Source organism: Paramisgurnus dabryanus, chromosome 19 (assembly GCF_030506205.2).
Source record: "Paramisgurnus dabryanus chromosome 19, PD_genome_1.1, whole genome shotgun sequence".
NCBI lineage: Eukaryota > Metazoa > Chordata > Actinopteri > Cypriniformes > Cobitidae > Paramisgurnus > Paramisgurnus dabryanus.
Genome location: NC_133355.1, coordinates 7,582,728 through 7,605,281, shown reverse-complemented (window position 1 = coordinate 7,605,281; position 22,554 = coordinate 7,582,728). Strand labels below are relative to the sequence as shown.

At 37.6% G+C, this 22,554-nt stretch overlaps 1 protein-coding gene and 1 long non-coding RNA gene across 2 annotated transcripts in view; both read right to left on the bottom strand.

Moving 5' to 3' along the window:
• Window positions 1–9,107: 9,107 nt before the first annotated feature.
• The window catches only part of LOC135773434 (uncharacterized), a 29,757-nt gene continuing 16,310 nt past the window's right edge, over window positions 9,108–22,554 (bottom strand). Inside the window, exons 2-6 of the mRNA XM_065283005.1 lie at window positions 18,628–18,783; window positions 13,509–13,714; window positions 9,834–9,888; window positions 9,352–9,563; window positions 9,108–9,178 (exon numbers count right to left, since the gene is read on the bottom strand). Of these exons, the coding sequence (XP_065139077.1) occupies window positions 9,108–9,178; window positions 9,352–9,563; window positions 9,834–9,888; window positions 13,509–13,714; window positions 18,628–18,755 (672 nt within the window). The 5' untranslated portion in view covers window positions 18,756–18,783. The remainder of the gene's footprint in view (window positions 9,179–9,351; window positions 9,564–9,833; window positions 9,889–13,508; window positions 13,715–18,627; window positions 18,784–22,554) is intronic.
• LOC135771662 (uncharacterized) lies at window positions 15,095–16,032 on the bottom strand. The gene is made up of 4 exons (XR_010542978.2): window positions 15,938–16,032; window positions 15,708–15,839; window positions 15,524–15,624; window positions 15,095–15,413 (listed from the first exon to the last, which is right to left on the bottom strand). It is a non-coding gene; the product is annotated as an uncharacterized lncRNA (long non-coding RNA).

Below are 22,554 nucleotides of genomic sequence, written 5' to 3'. Positions count from 1 at the left end.
CCCATTGTGAGGTATGTTCTTACACAGCCTGTCAGCCTCCTTAAATGTGGTAAGCCACAAGTTTCTACAAGTTTCTCACTCGCAGCTTTGACCCGTCAAAGTTTGTCTCAATGTTAAGTCAATGGAAATTTTGGGGTGTTTCAGCGCCCCGTTTAGGAATTCGGAAGGTCCCATCAGTTAGAAAAGATATAGCACACCTCGTCAGATCAGACCGAAAGTCTGTCCAAAGTTTGATGGCTGTAGCTTGAAAGCTCTAGGAGGAGTTAGAGTTAGAAATTTTAGTCTCAGAAGAAAAGAAGAGGGAATAATAATAAGTTTAAGTGCAACAACAGTATGTTGGCTTTCTCAAGCCAACATAATAATAATAATAATAAGTTTAATAGCAATAACAATATGTTGGCTTTTTCAAGCCAACATAATAATAATAATAAATATGAGCAATAGTAATAGTGATGCCTTGCATAAATGCAAGCACCACTAATAATATCTTTGAGGAATAGTAATAGTGATGCTTTGCATAAATGCAAGCACCACTAATAATAAGTATGCAAGATAGTAATAGTGATGCTTTGCATAAATGCAAGCACCACTAATAAGTATGCAAGATAGTAATAGTGATGCTTTGCATAAATGCAAGCACCACTAATAATAAGTATGCAAGATAGTAATAGTGATGCTTTGCATAAATGCAAGCACCACTAATAATAATAATAAGTATGCAAGATAGTAATAGTGATGCTTTGCATAAATGCAAGCACCACTAATAATAATAAGTATGAGCAATAATAATAGTGATGCTTTGCATAAATGCAAGCACCACTAATAATAATAATAAGTATGAGCAATAATAATAGTGATGCCTTGCATAAATGCAAGCACCACTAATAAGTATGGGGAATAATAATTGTGATGCCTTGCATAAATGCAAGCACCACTAATAATAATTTTTGCAATAGTAATAGTGATGCCTTGCATAAATGCAAGCACCACTAATAAAAAGCCCAGTAAGAACAGTACAGCGCATTTTCAATGCACTGTAATTATGTTGTTTTTCCACTTGTATTGAAATTGTTATTTTTTTATTAAAACCTTTAAAACCAGTTTTCTTTTAGTCATGGAAGTAAAAAAGCAGGCTTGTAATTGCTTTAAATGTATGGCTATCCAATATCATCAAAAAATAATTTACAAGTATGTAAGATATTTGTAACAAACAGGAGATAAAGAATTTACAAACGGCTTGTAAAGGATTGCAAATTTGTTTGAATTTATAAGGTCTGTATTTATTTATGTTTTGAAGGACTTTTATTATGATACGGCCTTAGCGTGGATTGGTGTGTATAAAGCACGCTCTGTTTGCGCTAGGTGTGTGTGTTTGTTTAAACTTTGCGGAGGACGCAGTCCGAAAGGCGTGACTGTTTTCTCCCCCCATTAAGTCTTGTGCATCCCACTTGAGGGTTATAAGGTAAATGTTTTTTGTTTTTGTATCGTTTATTGTGATGTTAGTTAATGTGTTTGAGTGACAGTGTTTGTTTTTATCTGTTTGTTTTGTTGTAGCTCTTACGGTGTCTACATGAGTGTCACGAATAAAACGCTAATGAAAAACATCAGTTAATGAGTATTGACCATCATTCGAGTGGGGTAGCTACAGTAAGAGCTTGGCCATTCATCGTTCGAGTCTGCTGCATACCAATTGGTGTCCATGCTGACGGGTCTCTGAGCAGTGAGTGTTCACGGGCAGCAGGTCGATTTCTGAAGGTTAAAGGAAAAATGTGCTTTGTTTGTGGATAACTACGGTTGAAATTAAGGACTAAACGATACACTACGGCCTTCGAAAGACTGTGTTCTTCCTCAGGTGACATTTTTCGACGCACCTTTGCAGCTGTAAAGGAATATTAAGGTGAAATAGTTAACCAAACGAAAGACATTTACGTTTAAACAAGGTTTTTAAATGTTTAAGGTTTTTTGAAAGACCAAATTATTTGTTGTGGTTGAAAAGTGATATTTATACAAGTTTTAAGGGAAATATTTGTATTTAAAAGGGGTTATTTAAAAACCAAACATTTGATATTAATGTCCAAGGCTACATGATTACAGCCTGGGAATTTAATTGATATTTTAATTGTGTTGGACATTTTTATATTACTGTGTTAATTTGGTGAATGACAAGAGCTGAACAAAATGACAGAGTCAAACTTTGATCAGGTTGAATGTGAAAGGCTGATTAGTAGTCTTCAACAGGATATTGAAACCCTTAATAATGAGTATCAAACATCAACAGAGATTTCAAAGAGACAACAGATAACTGAGACAATTGAGTTTAAAGAACAGACTTTGAGTGAGCTTAAAGGTAAACTTCGAGCAGAACAAACCTTGAGTGAACTTAACAGTAAACTTCGAGAAGATCTAACAGAATCTCAAGGTACTCGACGTTCTGTTCGTTCACGAAATCCCACAGAAAAAATGCTTGCTTTTCAAAATGAGGAAGCTTTAAAGAAAGAAAGAAAGCTTAATTCTATGTATGAACATTGGAAAATGTTAGCACGTAAAACAAGAGTTGAACTCAAGTCTGATCTTACTGAGAGTCAGTTAGCAACCCTTATTGATACTCTAGAAGATGAAAAGGATAAGGTTATGCGTGTCTATGTTGACATTAGAAATCACGTCACGCCATCTACTGAACTGAGACGTCGTGTTGATGCTTGCGAGGCAGTGACAACAGATTTAATAAAGGTTGCCTATGAAAGAATATCAGGCATTGATGAATTTGATGTAGAGCAAGTAAAACATCGTTTAAAGGATCTACTCGAATCCAGCTATGCTCGTTCTATATATGGGTCCACGGTTTCTCGAATTAGTCACAAATCTAGTGCTCAGTTAAGTCATCATGCTGCATCTTCATGTGTAGCGTCAAAACATGCTGAAGCAGCTGCAGAATTGGCGGCAAAGGAAGTGGATTATAAAATGCTAATGGAGGAAAATAAACAGAAGAAGAAAATTCAAGATTTGCAAGAAAACCAAGAGAGAGACTTAGATGCTCAAAAACGCGAACTAGAGCAGCTACAAGCAGAAAAGGATTTGAAAGTAGCGCAGGCAAGGTTTGAGGCATATAATCGGATAACATTGCAGGACGTGGACCAGCCTTCAACAAAGCGTGTTATCATGGAACAACATTGTCTGCCCCCAAGCCTTTCTAGCCAACCTGCTAATAATATATCTCTATCTCAAACTGAACTGCCTTCTCTTGTTCAAGCCTTACAAGACAGTATAAATTTGAATAGATTGCCAGCTCCAGAACCCTTTGTGTTTAATGGTGACCCCATTCAGTATGTTGAGTGGAAGGCTTCCTTTATGTCATTGATTGATCGGAAAAGTATATCTGCTGCTGATAAACTTTATTATCTAAAAAGGTATGTGGGTGGATCGGCATATAAAACCCTTGATGGTACCTTCTATAGGAGTGATGACGAAGCTTATAAGGATGCCTGGAGCAAATTGGATAAAAGGTACGGTCAACCATTTGTGATTCAACGCGCTTTTCGCCAGAAGCTTGCAGATTGGCCAAAAATTCAATCAAAGGATGCTATTGGACTTAGAGAATTTTCAGATTTCCTTAATGCTTGTCAGGATGCCATACCTCATGTTGCAAGTCTACAAATTCTCAATGACTGTGATGAGAACCAAAGGTTAGTTAAAAAATTACCTCATTGGGTGGCTTCGCGCTGGAATCGACAAGTTACGCAAACTTTAAGAGATAATAAGAATTTTCCTGACTTTAAAACCTTTGCGACATTTGTCTCATTAGAGGCAGAGATTAGTTGTAACCCAGTCACGTCATCTTACGCTCTCAGTTTAACATCTGTCAACAGACAAAATCTCAGCGAGTTCAAAGTAAACAAGGCTAATGTCCTTAATACTCAGACTGACTTGGAACATAATAGACCAAATATCATTAAGAAATGCGTCAAACCTCCTTGTGTGTTTTGTCAATATTCTGAACATCAGCTTTATGATTGTTCTAAATTGATGACCAAGACATTGGCAGAACGACGGGCATATCTAAAGGAAAATCATCTTTGTTATGGATGTTTGAAAACTGGTCATAGTGCAAAAGACTGTCGTCATCGTCATCTCTGCAACTTGTGTAAAGGGAAACATCCTACTTGCCTTCATGATGATAATTTCACTAAAACAGAAAGGCTGGCTTCATTAACCGTATCTGCTCCAAGGGAAGAAGATGAATCAACAGCCGTTCTGTCTTTGAGTGTGGCCGGAAAGGGATCATCTTATAGCTCGATGGTTGTGCCAGTATGGCTATCATCAGCTAACAACATGAGTACCGAAAAACTTGTTTATGCCTTGCTCGATTCACAGAGTGATACAACTTTTATCGGTCAAGAAGTGAGCAATGCCCTACAGGCAGATAAATCTCCAGTCAAGTTGAAATTGACTACCATGACTGGAAAGGATACAATAGTAAAGAGTGAAAGGATTTCAGGACTTCGTGTAAGGGGTTATAGTTCTGCCACTTATATTGATCTCCCTCCTGTTTATACTAAGGATTGCATCCCAGTTAACCATGCTCATATACCTACATGTGAAACAGCTAAACGTTGGACTCACTTTTCTGCAATTATTGATGAGATTCCCTCTTTGAAAGACTGTGAAGCCGGTCTCTTGATTGGCTATAATTGTGCTAGGGCGCTGGCACCAAGACAAACGATTTTAGGAGAAAATGACGAACCTTACGCTGTCAAAACCGATTTGGGTTGGAGCATTGTTGGACCTTCATTACCCAAGCTTGACTCTTCAGGCACCACTAGTCTCTGCCATAGACTTTCAGTTAAAGAAGTTCCCCCACTGGCTCCAGCAGATGCCATACGTATTCTAGAATTTGATTTAAAGGATGCAAATGATGATAAATCTCGTTCTCAAGATGACATTGCCTTTTTAAATAACTTAAGTGACGGTATAAAGGAAAATAGTTCCGGACACTGTGAAATGGCACTTCCTTTTAAAGCGAGACCAAATTTGCCAGATAACAAAAAACTTGTGAGACCTAATCATCAAAAGAGAAAACTGTTAAAGGACCAAAGGTATAAGGAGCACTACGTGAAATTTATGGAGGAAATAATTGACAGAGGAGAGGCAGAGGAAGTTGAAGATGGAGGGAATCAAGGTGGAAATCCAACAAAGGACAATCCTGTAGACCATGTTTCAAGAGATCTTACTGTTGATGAAATGCCTTTATCTGATTGGTTAACAGGGCCAAGGTTTTTATGGAACAAGAGGATTGTTCTTCCTGCCAATGAGATTACAGAATTACAACTAAGTGACTCTGAAGTCAGATGTTCTCAAATACTTTATACAAGGGCAGTGGAACAGGAAACTATTGTAAATCGCCTGTCAAAGTCCTCGTCTTGGTCTCGGGTAATAGAAGCAATTACACGCATTCAATGGCGGATTCGTAAGGACAAGTCAAAGGGACTCTCTACAGTTGAGGAAAGAGGAGAGGCTGAGTGCTTTATAATCAAACTTTTGCAAAGACATGTGTTTGAAACTGAATTGAAGGCACTAAGTAAGGGTAGCCAATTGTCATCCTACAACGAATTGTACAACTTTGATCTATTTCTTGATAGTGATTGTGTGCTTACGGTGGGAGGAAGACTCAGCAATTCTTCTCTTAGTCTGTTGAAACATCCCACAATTACCCCTAAGGACCATTATATTACAGAAATGATCATAGCTGATTGCCATGAAGGAATTAAACATCAAGGTAAAGGATTTACCATCAATGAAATTTGTTTAAGGGGTTTTTGGATCCCAGGAATAAATCATGTTGTAGTCTCTTATGTGCATGTCTATCCAAATCTATGGTTGTTTTTGCAATGAGACTTAAGGGTTCATCTTTTACAAAATTTTGGAAGGAAGGGAGAATGTCTAGGGATGTTTCTGTAGTTGAACGTCCTGTTCAGAAATTGGTTTTATTGTTGGAGACTTTTAAGTTTTTGTTTTGTTGTTATATTTGGATTTGTATTGTTTGAAGTGTTATTGTAAATTTTGAAATCATTTGTTTATTATAACTCATGATTTGGTGGGAGTGTAAAGGATTGCAAATTTGTTTGAATTTATAAGGTCTGTATTTATTTATGTTTTGAAGGACTTTTATTATGATACGGCCTTAGCGTGGATTGGTGTGTATAAAGCACGCTCTGTTTGCGCTAGGTGTGTGTGTGTTTGTTTTGCGGAGGTTGCAGTCCGAAAGGCGTGACTGTTTTCTCCCCCTATTAAGTCTTGTGCATCCCACTTGAGGGTTATAAGGTAAATGTTTTTGTTTTTGTATCGTTTATTGTGATGTTAGTTAATGTGTTTGAGTGACAGTGTTTGTTTTTATCTGTTTGTTTTGTTGTAGCTCTTACGGTGTCTACATGAGTGTCACGAATAAAATGCTAATGAAAAACATCAGTTAATGAGTATTGACCATCATTCGAGTGGGGTAGCTACACGACTCTCCTCACATTTCAGCACTTTGGACAGCGGTTTTTTTAGCAAAGAGTTTTTTTAAGCATTACTTAAAAATGTTTCTCATCTCACCATATCCACAGGTACAGAGTAATCCTATACAATAAATCCGTGAGGTAGCATAAAAAAACATTTAAAAACAGACGCATTTGTTCAAAGCAAAGCATTTATTTACTTACCAGACTGCAGGTGAAGCAGCTCTTTGTGCCTTCTAACGTCTAATAATTAGTCCTCATTTATGTCCAAGAGACTCAATAATAATCTTTTACATTCAATCCTTTAATCTTTCATATTTAAAAGCATTTTTGTGCTGCTGCGCATTCATGTACGTACCTTGTGATAAGCAAACCCGCGTTGTCCTCCCATGTATAGGCGCATTTTACTAATGCGCTCTTTAAATAACATAAAACACATTGCGCCATTGACTTTAAACTTTAGACCAGGTTTTTGTTGGTCAATGGCGTAGTCTATTTTAGTTGCCTCAAAATAGCAACGCGCCAACAATGCGCCTGAACACACCTCGTTTTCAGACCAGAACGCCCATGGGCGCAAAAGGGGGCGCAAATGCATTTGATATTTAAACAACGCGGCACTAAACGTGAAAATTAGGGTGGAAACTAGCGAAAGACACTGGCGTTGCGCATTGCGCTGCATTGCGCTGGGTGTAAGATAGAGCCCGAGGTGTGTTCAGGCGCATTGTTGGCGCGTTGCTATTTTGAGGCAACTAAAATAGACTACGCCATTGACCAACAAAAACCTGGTCTAAAGTCTAAAGTCAATGGCGCAATAGTGTTTTTTGTTATTTAAAGAGCGCATTAGTAATATGCGCCACGGGACGACAACGCGGGTTTGCTTATCACATACATGAATGGCAGCAGCACAAAAACGCTTTTAAATATGAAAGATTAAAGAATTGAATGTTAAAGATTATTATTGAGTCTCTTGGACATAAATGAGGACTTATTATGAGACGTTAGAAGGCACAAAGAGCTGCTTCACCTGCAGTCTGGTTAGTAAATAAATGCTTTGCTTTAAACAAATGCATCTATTTTTAAACGTTTTTAAATGCTATCTTACGGATTTATTGTACATGATGACACTGTACCTGTGGATATGGTAAGATGAAAAACATTTAAATAATGCTTTGTAAAAAATCCCGGCCATATGGCGCTGTTCTAGTGCTGAAACACTTCGGCTCTCTGCGCGTTTGTAAATCCTTTATCTTTTGTTTGTATTTTTAGAATACAAACCTTTTCTTGCATATTTGCTAATCATTTTATGCGATTACATTGATTATGTAAGATATCAATACATTTAGGACAGCAATTCAAAGCCTGATATTTGTACTTCTATGACTAAGAAAAAGAAAAAGGCTTTTAAAGGTTTTAATAATAAAAAAATTCAATAAAAATGAAAACAACACTTTTTTAACATTATTCTTAAACTGGTGGCCTTCTTCCTCCGCTTAGTTCTTCATTTTACAAGGTCCGTTATATAAATAGGGATTACGCACAGCGACAGCGCAACTGGCTTTTAAAGGGGATGAGAGCTGAGACTCTCATTGGTTTACTGCACGTTACGCCCAAAACACACCCATTACTCATTAGGAAAATATGTACAACCCTTTTCGACCCTGAGCTCGGCGCACAAACCATTTTTCCCGTTGTTAAAATAGCAAAAGTGGCATCGGACACACCCATTTAGACCGTGCGCCGTGCTCTTTAGACGATGCGCTAAGATCGTTAAAATAGGGCCCTTAAATTACTGTGATGACATACAAATCAAAATATGTGATCCAGGCTGTCTAAAGCAGTCTGAATGCACACATTCTAATTTTGAACTACAGACAAACTATTTTTTATCTTTTGTTTTACTCTCCCATGCAAATTCAGAAGAGCACCATGATGCATGTGTGTGTTGCTGTCGAATGAGTTGGCGTTCTTGAGGGTAAGTAACTGACACAACTTTCATTATTGGGTGAACTTTGCCTTTAAAATATTCTTTTTTTTTTTGTATATTAAGTACAAAATTAGTGCATGAAAATATTTACTTCTTACAGTAAATAGTATTTTAGTGCTCTTTTGTCAACTGCAAAACTGAACTTTAATGTTACTAGCTAACTAAATTGTTTTTTGTATGTGTTTACAAAATTACACTCTTAAAACGAATGTGTTAAAATAACACATCTTCTGTCTAGTTAAGGAAACACATCAAATGTGTTGTCCCTATAACTTAACACATCTCTGTGTTATTTTTGGAATAACACACTTTGTGTTGTTTTTTTAACACATCTCCCTTTAATTTACAGTATTTGAACACAAAATGACACATAATGTGTTAAATGGTTTAACACAAAACAATGTGTTAAAATTAACACATCTTTAGAGTGTACTGTAGTTACCTCACCTTTCCAGGAAACACTTGAATAAGTAGATGTTGGTACATGAAACAGTCCAGATGTATTTTCTGTTATGCTATGAAAAGTTTCAGGAAATGAGGATTGATCCCTATAAAATGAATAAATTAATGAATTTAAAAGAAAGGAAACAAAAGAATGAATGAATGAATTGTGAAACAATGTAGCTAAATTATTTAAGAAAATACCGTTCTCTCAGCCTTTTTAATGAGTTTTGCTTCTCCTTTGCCTGCTCAAAAGTCACTGCAATAAAACATTAAAATATTAACATAATTTTCAATGTGTGAAGAACATCCATCACTGTGTGAATTAACATGAATTGCATTAAATAGACATCAGCTGCCTGCCATGACCTCTTGCAATATAATACAATACAGCACAGATTATAATAACTTAACTTTGAAACAGACACTTACTGCATTCCATGTGCACTTTAGTATTTAACATCTCCCATAGTATCTCTACTTGTTTGGCTGGCTCATGTCTGTACTTTACAGCTTCAGTGCACATTTCTGGTGACTTATATGGAGGCCAGTAGCATTGTGTCTTCTCTTCATTCAGCCACATTGCTGGAATTACTGTCAGCTCATTGGATTTTTGCAAGGTAACAACTCCATACAAGACCTGACTAGTAAAGAAAAATATATCTTTTAAATTGACTACTATTGATTTGCATCTGTGAAGTTATTCAATTACAATAAAAGAAAATAAACTTTGAAAAATTAACATGAAAATTAAAAATGGCTAGTGTTTTTTCAGTATTTGCTGAAATAGCCAAGATAGAGATCAAGAAAAAAAAGAAACGAACCGCAACAAGTGAGCTATCGAACTCTGCTATGATTCAACCAGACTACAAAAGGCAGGTGTGAAATCACCTTTAAAAAATTCTCATGCTTACCCATTTTTCAGTGCTCTTTGTTCTTCTTGTTTGTTAACAGCCTCCTTGTAAGTGTCTGTCATCACAATTACAATATATTTAGACCTTTAAATTTACATGAAAATAAGAAACCATAACAAAACATACTTGTGTAACTTCTGGAACTTGATTTTTATTTTATGTGTAATTAATTATACAGGTGCTGGTCATATAATTAGAATATCATCAAAAAGTTTATTTATTTCACTAATTGCATTCAAAAACTGAAACTTGTATATTATATTCATTCATTACACACAGACAGATATATTTCGAATGTTTATTTCTTTAACTTTTGATGATTATAACAACTAAGGAAAATCTCAAATTCAGTATCTCAGAAAATTAGAATATTACTTATATATAAAGAAAGGATTTTTAGAAATCTTGGCCAACTGAAAAGTATAAACATGAAAACTATGAACATGTACAGCACTCAATACTTAGTTGGAGCTCCTTTAACATTAATTACTGCAGCATGCGGCGGGGCATGAAGTCAATCAGTCTGTGCCACTGCTAAGGTGTTATGAGAGCCTAGGTTGCTCTGATAGTGGCCTTCAGCTCTTCTGCATTGTTGGGTCTGGCATATCACATCTTCCTTTCATAATACCCCATAGATTTTCTATGGAGTTAAGGTCAGGTGAGTTTTCTGGCCAATTAAGAACAGGGATACCATCGTCCTTAAACCAGGTACTGGTAGTTTGGCACTGTGTGCAGGTGCCAAGTCTTGTTGGGAAATGAAATCTGCATCTCCATAAAGTTGGTCGGCGGCAGGAAGCATGAAGTGCTCTAAAACTTCCTGGTTTATGACTGCGTTGACCTTGGACCTCAGAAAACACAGTGGACCAACACCAGCAGATGATATGGCACCCCAAACCATCACTGACTGCGGAAACTTTACACTGGACCTCAAGCAACGTGGATTGTGTGCCTCTCCTCTCTTCCTCCAGACTCTGGAATCCTGATTTCCAAAGGAAATGCAAAATTTACTCTCATCAGAGAACATAACTTTGGACCACTCAGCAGCAGTCCAGAAGTGAGACGCTTCTGATGCTGTCTGTTGTTCAAGAGTGGCTTGACACAAGAATGTGACAGCTGAAACCCATGTCTTGCATACATCTGTGCGTAGTGGTTCTTGAACCACTGACTCCAGTTGTAGTCCACTTTTTGTGAATCTCCCCCACATTTTTGAGTGGGTTTTGTTTCACAATCCTCTCCAGGATGCGCTTATCCCTATTGCTTGTACACTTTTCTCTACCACATCTTTTCCTTCCCTTCGCCTCTTTATAAATGCGCTTGGACACAGAGCTCTGTAAACAGCCATCCTCTTTTCAATTACCTTTTGTGTCTTGCCCTCCTTGTGCAAGGTGTCAATGGTTGTCTTTTGGACAACTATCAAGTCAGCAGTCTTCCCCATGGTTGTGTAGCCTACAGAACTAGACTGAGAGACCATTTAAAGGCCTTTGCAGGTGTTTTAAGTTAATTAGCTGATTAGAGTGTGGCACCAGGTGTCTTCAATATTAAACCTTTTCACAATATTCTAATTTTCTGAGATACTGAATTTGTGATTTTCCTTAAGCCTAGTCCACACGGACACAGGTATTTTATAACCGGAGTTCAGTTTTAGTCAGTCGTGACCGACGAATGTGGAACCGCTTCGTGGGGACCTTTCTACTTAGAGAAACTAACAAAAGGCCAATGAACTTGGCATGCAGGTATTTGCATAATGCCGGAGCCGCCCTGCCAGGTGTGAATAAAAGCAGCAGGTGCACAATACCAAAATTGCTTAATTGGCTTTGAAAGCCGGCAGATCATCTGTTCAGGAGAAGCTCTCTCCTGCTCGGAATTTCACTGCTTACCTGAAGTTTGTTGGGTTCGTGGTTTTTTCACCTCTTTGATTTCTCTGTTTGAACTTGAGTTAAGTGTGTGTGTTGCCTCTCCCCTCTGTGCTTCATCAACTCAGAATAGCACAAAGAGTAATTTCCACTAAAAGAGCAGCACAGGTTGAATTGGTGTCTTTTGTGTCGTTTTAAAGACAGACATTCTCTCGTGTCACGCTGAGTGCGTCTTTTTGAATATGTCATTTCGTCCGTGTTCTAGTTCTGGATGTGACATGTCATGGGTCCCAGGTTGGCCATGATCGTTATGTCTCGTGTCTCTGTATTCAAAATGCTGATGCAGCATTTGTGGAGGGCTCGTGTTCCGCTTGCGGTGGCTAGCGACTGATCTTGGACCTGCGTACGTTGAATCGTGCACTTCACACAATGCTGTTCAAAATGCTGATGCCCAAACAAATATTTACACACTGTAAAAAATACTTTGCTGCCTTACAATTTTTTGTTGAATCAACTCGGATTTACAAGTCATTTCAACTTACTATTATTTATCTTGACTAGAGATGAGTTGTTATAACTACAGGTGAGTTGTTTTAACTGATAAAATTAAGTTGACTTTCATCAACTATATTTTATAAGTTGTGACAACTCATCTTTGTTGACACGACTTGTAAATCTGAGTTGATTTAACAAAAATTTTTAAGGCAGCAAAGTTTTTTTTACAGTGCATGCATTTGTCCAAACAATTGGTTTGGATCCAGCGACCTGTAGGATGCGTACTTTCACATATTGATTCTCCTCTGACGCAATCCTTTTCTCAACTTTGCGTTTGAGGGGCGAGCATACCAGTACAAAGTCCTTCCATTCTGGCTCTCTCTCTCGCCCCATGTATTCACCAAAGTAGTGGAAGGGGCTTTAAAACCCTTGAGAGAGAAAGGTGTGCGCATTCTTGCATATCTAGACAATTGGCTCATAATAGCTCAATCACGACAGATGCTGTGTGATCACAGAGACTTAACTCTCAAACACCTCGCTCGTTTGGGTCTTCGGATCAACTGGGAAAAGAGCAAACTTTGCCCTGTGCAGAGGATCTCTTTTCTTGGGATGGAACTGGACTCAGTCGATTTAACAGCACATCTAACAGATGCGCGTGTACAGTCAATACTGACTTGTCAAAATACGTTTAAGAGCAAGAGCGTAGTCCTGCTTAAACAATTTCCGAAGCTCCTGGGGCATATGGCAGTGGCCGTGACTCGGGCTGCTCCATATGAAAACGCTTCAGCGTTGGCTTCATGACCGAATCCAGAGGAGAGCGTGTCTTTGCGACATTCACCATGCTATCATTACGTCTGTGTGTCGTCGCACCTTCACTCCATGGATAGACCATTCATTTCTCTGGGCCGGTGTGCCTCTGAGACAGGTCTCCAGGCATGCAATTTTACAGCGTAAAAAAACTCACGGTTATAAAAATACCCGTGTCCGTGTAGACAAGGCCTTAGTTGTCAGTTACAATCATCAAAAGTAACAGAAATAAACATTTCAAATGAGTCTGTGTGTAATGAATGAATATACAGAAATATACACGTTTCACTTTTTGATGATATTCTAATTATATGACCAGCACCTGTATATTTGTAAAAGAGCAAAACTGATCTGTCAATACATTATTTCCTCTGTCAATATCTGATAAACATACTTTTGCACGAATTTACTTTGTAATGTACAGGACAATACTTATAGACCTAATGCCACAGAAAATACAAACCACCACACACACAAAAAAATTAATAATATAAAGTGATTTTACAACAGACACTGTTACCGTATTGTGCCTGAAAGTTCACATTCAATTTCTCCCATGGTTTTTCTTCTATTGACGGCTCAAGTCTGTTTCTAAGAGCGTTCATGAACTTCTCTCGTGATTTGAATGGAGGCCAGTCACATTGTGTCTTGTCCATGCTCAACCAGTTTGATGCTACCACCATCACTTCATCAGTATCTTGCAAGGTAACGACAGCAAATTTTGGCCTAGTAATAAAACCAAAATGGTGCATTTAGCAGTGATTAAATGTTATGATATTCAGATTGTTGAAAGAGTGCACTGACAATTGAAATTTCATAACCTTAATACATTTAAAGAGCACCTATTATGCTAATAAATTAGCACGTTAGCACGTTATTGTAATATCCCATAGTACATACATGTTATTAAAACTTGAACTAATGCATTGTGAGTCTTATAAATTGCTTACATACCTCACTGAATTCTCCCTGTCTGGAAAACGCTCGGATTTAGTTCCTGTCTCCGCCTCCCAAAATATCTAGTGTATTCGGATTGGTCAGATGACTACTCAACTGTTATTGGTCAACTGGGTTCGGCGTGTGTTTGAAAGGTTACGCCCCTGACTACGCGTGGGTTTTCCGGTTCTGACTGAGATTCACACAGGCATGAATGTAAACAAGCAGTTATATTTCTCTATAAACGATGGTGTCTGTACTGCCTTACCACTTCGAGCTCGATCCAGAGAGTTCAGACGGCTGTTACGATATAAACGATCTCCGTCAATGAACGCGATTGGATTTAACTTTTTTAGGTGTCCTTAGCTCTGCCAGAATGCTAAACGAAGACGAAAATGTGTTGCAAAGACATCCAAAAGGTAATTATAACGTACTACATTACTTTGCAAACTATATGGAAACACCAAATGTAGCACATAGAAAGTATTTGTTGAAATGATTTATTAACATTATTTTACTATAGTAAACTTTTTTATAAAAGACTGCTTACATACTATATCACTGTGCAAACTATATGGAAACACCAAATGTAGCACATAGAAAGTATTTGTTGAAATGATTATAAAACGATTTCACTTGGTATTTTCTACATTATTTTACTATAGTAAACTTTATTGTAAAAGACTGCTTACATACTATTTTACTGTGCAAACTATATGGAAACACCAAATGTAGCACAAAGAAAGTATTAATTGAAATGAATGTTAGTTCTACATTATTTTACTATGGTAAACTTTATTATGAAAGACTGCTTACTTATACGTGCTATGTTTTTACTTATTAGGTTTTAAGGAGAATGCAACAGGTTTCAGGGCCTCTTACCTGCGTGATTCATCATCCAGGTTTTGCACAAATTGTCTAAATCCCTACACACAGAACATTTATTGTACCGACTATAAACATTTGAGGCGCAGGACTAGAGTAAGTTTTATTACATTTTTAAACCAATAACACTAAAGTATCATTATAGTAACAAAGTACCCAAAAGAACAAAAGATGTAACTTTAAAGAAAATATAGTAATCAGTCAAAAGTTTTTTTATTTATTAAAAATATATATTTAAATGCTAAACAATGTACAAATAAACATACTTTAGTACCCATATTGTGCTCTTCTTTCAAAAATTGTTCAATTCACTTCTTACAGCTATCTATTCAGATAAATGGCATATCAAAGCTTTGTCAGCTGGTGCTATTTAAGACGACACTATAAGGTTATCATCCTGTCGTGTGTTGTTCTCCAGATATGCTTGGAGCTTCCTGATCAGAATGTTGGCTTCCGACAACCCCTGCACTGAAGATGGCATGCAATCACGTCCTCCTTTAAAGGTCTTTCAAACTGTGATGCCAGGTCCATTGGAATCGCGGTTTCCTTCAGCTTATCTTCAAATACCTCATCAAACACAAGCCTGATCACATCATCCACATAACTGTAGAAATATTGCAGTCAATAAATCTTTTGTTTTGATCATTTATTTCCCTGCTTCATACATTAACTTTTTAATTATGAATGTATTTGAAATAAAACATTACTGCTTACGGTATGTCACTTGTGTGTTTTGGGAACATAGCCTTGTACTTTCCCTCTCCTGCTTTTGTTACGGCTTGGTGACATTGTAATGGATGGCTGCAAGGTACAACCTTTAAAAATATAAACAAGCAATAAATTTATTGTAAAAGTAAATACTACTTTATTTAACACAGTTACTAAAATACTTAAATACCTGCACAGCATTCCAATAAATGGGAAAATCAAGTTTTTTGCTGCAAATCTGAAATCTCAGGCTATGGACGGCAAAGGCATCCACTGATGATGGTGATGGAAACATTGTGAAACGATGCTACTGCCTGGGTTCCTATTATTATGCAGAGAAAAAAAACTTTGTCATCATCAGTTATACATTTAAGACTGGTAGTGGTTTCACTAGCTAAATACATCATATGTGTTACACACCTTTGCTCCTCATATGCCAGTCTGACTCCTTGTACTGTGTGTAATGATGTTGCATGTTTGCATACAGTGTAGAAGGATGTGTCCAGTTGCGAATCTAGGATATAGACAAATAAAACAAACATGTATTCAGTCAAAAAGACATATTATAACAATAGACTACAACGACTATAAATCGTTAGACTATTCATTAAAACGTTAATGTATTACATATTACATGGCCCAACATTAGCAACACACATTACGTGTTTACTTCGTTTCAAAATCTAAAAAAGCTTTAAGTAAATACAACAGTAAAATACATACGTATTAATAAAAACGTTAAACAAATCATCTGTACTTAGAGTTTCTTGAGTTTGATCATGAGAACAAACTTTACCGGTAACAGTTTAGCTGGAACAGCTTAGCAAGTTTGTAAACATGTCTAAACCAACAGCGATAAAAAAACGATAGTCTGCATAATTCAACATACACGTGTGTAAATATGGTACGTTGTTTATGAAATACAGTATTACAACGCAAAACAATTAGCTTGCAAGCTTAGCTCTACACGCACATAATGTTAAGCTCCGGTTACCGGTAACATAACTTACAGTAAAAGGCAAATAATAAACGTGAATACTTACAGCCTGTGATCCAGAAGTGCACGGTAATCCAACTTTCAGGAGGAGACGTCGCGCCAATCCAGCTTCGGTTCATGAGAAGCAGTTATTGTGAGAACTCCGTGAACAACTTCTGACTGGATTTTTCCGGAACCGTATTAAACATGATGTCCTCTGTGGAAGTCCATAAAGTGCTATTTTGCCCTCGCATCTAAAGAGACAGCGTCTACTTGAGAGATTTAATCGCTTATACGATGAAACAAGAGTTTGCAAACAGAGTCAAAGCAGGGACTACCAACCTCCGCCATTTTAGCTCTCTTCTGACTCAGCGCTCTCCACCCCCGTCTTTGAGGGCTACGTCACCAATCCCAGGAAGTAAACTGTTGCCTACAATCCGAGTGTTTTTTGTAGTCCTCGAACGTTAGAGACGATAACTCGCGTCATCGTTTTCTTTGAGGTATGTACTTTTTGAATATCGTTAGCATGTACTAATACACACTTACACACAAAAGGATGTTTAAAAACGTGTATCTCATAATAGGTGCTCTTTAAGTTTTAGCAAAAGTATGAAGTAGAATTCATATTAGTAGAATTCAGTGATCAGGTAGCTCTGCTTAACACTGATAATGTAAAGAGCTTATATTATTTTGCTGCTCATATAGTAACAGCTTAGAACAAAAATTTAAACCAAGAATTTTTGTCATACCAAACTGTACCAATTTTGTGTTATGTTAAGGAGTTCAAAACAAAATAAATCTGGTTTATATATATCTCACTTAGTTATATATACTCAATATTACCGTTGTGCAATTCAAATGAAAAACCTTGGGCAATGTTGGGGCATAGGGGCCCTGGTACTTGGCTTAGGGCCCCCAAAATGGTAAACATGCCACTGGCAAGTGGAAATACATATGAAAAAGGAACACATTTTTACCTAAGGGAGGGGTTAGGCACAGCCTATGGCATTGTCAGAGTCTTTTCATGTCATGTCTTTTATTTTAAAGTTCTAGTTCTCTTATTCAGGTCTTTTATTTTGAAATCATGGTTGTTTCTAGTTTCCCGGTTCCCTGATGTGTCATGTTCTGATTGGTTCCATGTCTGTATATATAGCCTTCATATTCCCATTGTCTTTGTCAAGCTTTGTTTATGTAATGTCCTTCCTTTTGGTGACTTTTCATGCCATGCCATGCCATGTTTTTGCTTTTGTTCATGTCTATGTTTAGTTTTTGTTCATGTCTATGTTTTTTAATAAACTGCACTTGGGTTCTCAAATCACTCGCCTCTCAGTGGAATCCATTACAGGCATAGATACAATGCAGAAAAATAAATCAGCCTCGAAGCATTGTGGTGACTAGCTTTCGCAATGGCTGGTCCATTTAGAACAATCTACCTGTAGCCATCCAAACAACATCTTCATTATCCATTTAAAATGGATACTCTTCTTAAGTAATTGAAAGTTGTTTAATAGGTGTTGTCCTGTTTTTGTGATTTTATTGTTATATGATATATACAGTTTTTGGTCAACCTTAGAATTATAAATGTGCTATATGAATACAATCTTCTGGGTACCTAAAGCGCCCTTATTCTGTGAATACACTACACTACTCCTGTTTAGCTCAGTGGTAGAGCATTGCATTAGCAGTGCACAAGGTCATTGGTTCAAACCCAGAGAACACAAGTACTGCTAAAAAATTATACCTTCTAATGCACTGTATAAGTAGCTTTGGAAAAAACCATCTGCCAAATGCAATAAATGTAATGTAAAATGTATTATATAGCAAAAAAAGAATAGTGCATAAATATGCGAATTGGAAAGCATCTACATTGTTGCTACAAATGGAATTCCATTCAACACAATTTTTTGAACAGTTACCAAAGTTTTGGTCTGTCTATAGCAGAGAATTAACATAATAGTGATATACTGACGTTTTTGTAGTGTTTTTAAAAAAACGTGATCCATCCTGTTATGTTTAGCCAACAAAAACAGTTTATAGGAAATAACAATTTATGTTGTGATACTTGTGATTTTACTGATGCTGGTTGTCATAAGGAGATGTTAATCAGATTAGATTAGACTTTTATTAATCTTACCTATCGCCCACCGAATTGTTGTCTTCCTCGTAAACCACAGTGTCATATATACACTTTTCAGCCATCATACTCCCAGAACATTCAGGTTTTTTATCATATTCATCATCTTCAACCTTGATGAAGGACATTAGAAGGCCTGAAGAAATCACTGCAGCTCTATTTTGATTGGGGAAAAGGGGGATGTATATTAGAAAAATCATAAATTACAAAAATCTGCAATTACAAAAATACATAATTTTCTGATTACCCTATTTTTGATATGTTGTAGGTCCAGGGCCGGTTCTAGATATATGGAGGTCTTACAATATATACCGACAGTTACTTTAGGTACTTTATAATTACTCCAGATTTGTTGCTGTTTGACAAACTTTTTAAACTTGACTATTTTAAAAGTCAGCTTTCCACACAATGCTTTCGAGCATTTAAGCATTTAAGGGTCTAAACAGAGTCAGCAGAGCTGAAGTTTGATCTGTCCTGAAATGACGTTAATAAACAAAACAAAGTTTATTTTTACAATACATTACAATAATTTCAAATGTCTTTGCATGCCAGTTTCGCTTAGCGGGAAACAAAGGACGTGATAGCTGCTTTCAGTGTCACTTATAGTCATTCAGCTTCAGAGTTTTGAATGTTGTTTATCATATATGCTTCTTCGACTTCATGTGGCTGCCGATAGGCGGATGGCATCAAAGTCCCATAAGAGCAAATCGAGAAATTATACATAGTCTGGTTATTAGTCATCTTGAGGGACTTTGATATAATCCGCCTGCGGTTCTTGTGGTGCAGCATAAAGTCGCACTCACTTTATAACTTTGTCTATTGTTGTCAGTAGTGATTGGTGGCCTAGTGCACATGGATTTATTAGTTATGGAGGTCCCCCTCCAGGCCTGGGGCCCTAGGCATTTGTCTACTCTGCCTATAGGTAGCAACCGGGCCTGGTTTTAACTGATATCATTGATGCAGGGGCGTGTCTAGAGGGGGGGCATGGGGTGGCACCGCCCCCCCTTGGAATATGATTGCCCCCCCCTGGTGCCCCCCCTCCAATCTCATTGGGCCAGCTAGATTTACTGTCAACCTGAAAATGCCCACCGCACCATTGGACCAGAGAGCTGTCAATCACTGTTTGATTTGAGACTCGCGCGAACGCGAAGACGAAGCGAGCAGAGTAGTTGCGCGTTTTTAAAACAGGAGGAAAGAGATACCATGACACCCACCACACCATTGGACCAGTTGTCAGACACCCACCACACCATTGGACCAGTTGTCAATCACTGTTTGATTTGAGACTCGCTCGAACGCGAAGGCGAAGCGAGCACAGTAGTTGCGCGTTTTTAAAACAGGAGGAAAAAGACACCACGACACCCACAGCACAATTGGACCAGTTGTCAATCACTGTTTGATTTGAGACTCGTGCAAACGAGAAGGAGGGCGCCCCGCCACAGACTCAACAGCCGCCACAGACTCAACACTGGCACAAATCAAAAAGATTTTCCATGATTACCATTTACATTTTATTTTACTATTTAAAACGGCTTCATGTGCTTTTGCAAGCGCTCAGCAGCGCCTCTCTCTCTCTCTCTCTCTCTCGCGTGCACGCTTTCTCACTGCTGCGTGCGGAACCTCGACAGTGCCTCTCTGACACTGAGTGAGGGAGTTAAAAGTTGGCGGTGTTTCCACCTGGGTTCCTCTGTTGTCTTTTCACGTAAAAGTTAACAGCCAACAGATGTTACTGACAGAGAATACGGTTGATCGAGTATTATGACTTAACGAAAGGTTAGTGTTTTCCCCCACACACACAAACACCAGTTCTCTGTGTACGAGCTCTCTCTCTCCCTCCCTATGGTGCGGTATGCGCGCGCACGCTTAACAGTATTCTCTGATATTTTTGAATTTGCGCTGAATTGCTATGCGCGATATACAATAAAACTATCACTCGCATTTAAAATTAAAAGCGCTCATAAACACAATCAGATGAGAAGAGCAACCTTGCATGAGACACACAGGTAATCCGAAATCACCTCGTATCAGCTCTTCAATGTAAATTGTATCAGACAATGTCACATTTAAATTAGGATTTTAGCAGTATAAAGTAACAGCTGGTTGGATTAAACACGAGGTGTTATTGGGTCGTGTTAGTCACTAGCTTAAACTCTTTCTTGTTGTCTGACAACAGAACAGATAATATGTAAAAAATAGCATTCAGTTGTGTTAAAATACAATATAGGCTAATAAACAATGAAAGTCAGATCAGACAGAGTAGAAAAACAAAATCCTGATATGTCAGAATGTTAACTAATACCAGCTACACGCAATGTACTTAAAGGAACAGTTCACTTAATTTAAATGGTCATATACATAAACTTGTTTCAAACCTGTATGAGTTTCTTTCTTCTGCTGAACACAAAAAAGAAAAGAGTTAAGAATGTCTGTAACCAAAATCAGTTGATGGATCCCATTGACTTCATATGTAGGAACAAAATAACATGCAGTCAATGGGGTTCATCAACTTTCTGGCTACTAAGATTCTTCAAAATATTTTATTTTGTGTTCAGCAGAAGAAAAACTCATACAGGTGTGAAATAACTTTAGGATGAGTAAATTATGACAATTTATTTAAAGTGAACTATTCTGGAACAGAACTGTTGTTTAATCCATGCAAAATACAAAAAATTAATACCATCTATATTAGAGCACGTGGCATTGCACAAGAACCATGCTTAATATTTTCTAAACCAGTATTTATTTTCATTTGAATTTTTTGATTGGCCCCCCCTGACTGGTTCTTGGTCCCCCCTGTGCCCCCCCATTTATAAAATCCTGGAATCGCCCCTGCATTGATGCCTCAGAATTATACAATGATAATGTTTTACAGCGTTTGTCTCTTATACTTGACTGATGACTTTACGTTCCGAATGTAGTTGCTTTGCGCATCCTCAACAAGCACGTATATAACAAAGAACAAAGAAAAGGCGGATAACATCACAGAAGTAGCCTAGAAATCTAGACGCACCCTAGCGGCCGCAAAATATATTTGCTGCCAGGGTTTAGTCTAGGCACTCACAATACACTTAACAGCTCCAAAAACCAAAATTTGGTCAGGCCAATCACATCGTGTGTAGCGTCTGTGGGGCGGGCTTAACATGATGACGACAGAGCTGCGACGGTTCCTACTTGAAAACTTCGTTCTTCGTTGCTCTGATTGGTCATAGCGCTATCCTATTGCGTGCAGAGGCATTTTGAGGGACAACCTTATATCCCGCCCCTTGCATTGAGCCGTTTGTGTGAAGAGTTGCCAGACCTTACATCTTGATGTAGGTCTGGCTAACCAGGCTATCACAGAAGTGCTGATTTCTCGAATCACTCATCATGGTACTTTGATGTCACCTGCCTGTCGGTTTTTGCGGCGCCGCATGAACTCAAACAAACCTTATGTCTGGGATACATTTTGGATGACAGTGGAGCACGGGTCTACAAACAATGTGCGCTTACCCCCCACCATCGGAAAAATAAAACTAAAATTTCATTTTGGATGTGAGTTCCAGGGAATCATCGGGTGGTCAGTGGTGTATACGTACAATGCCGAAGGCAGCCTCATCTCGGCAAGTCCTACTGAAATTTTTTGTGCCAGCTGCTTTGTTAAGTTTTAATGCTGTGTATTTGGACTGAACAGCACACTTTTGTTATGCCTTAACCATTTGTAAAATAAAATATTGTTCAATAAACGGTGTAAAAATTGTATTAATGTAAATTAATGTAAATTTTATCAGATGTTTTTAAAAACATTTTCATGTTTTATTTCAGATACCATTAATTATTTTTATGTGATTTTTATATTTATTTTTAATGTAATTAAATTCATGGTTTATTAAATTTTTATGTATTGAGAACGTCTCGGTTACATATGTAACCCTCGTTCCATGAAGGAAG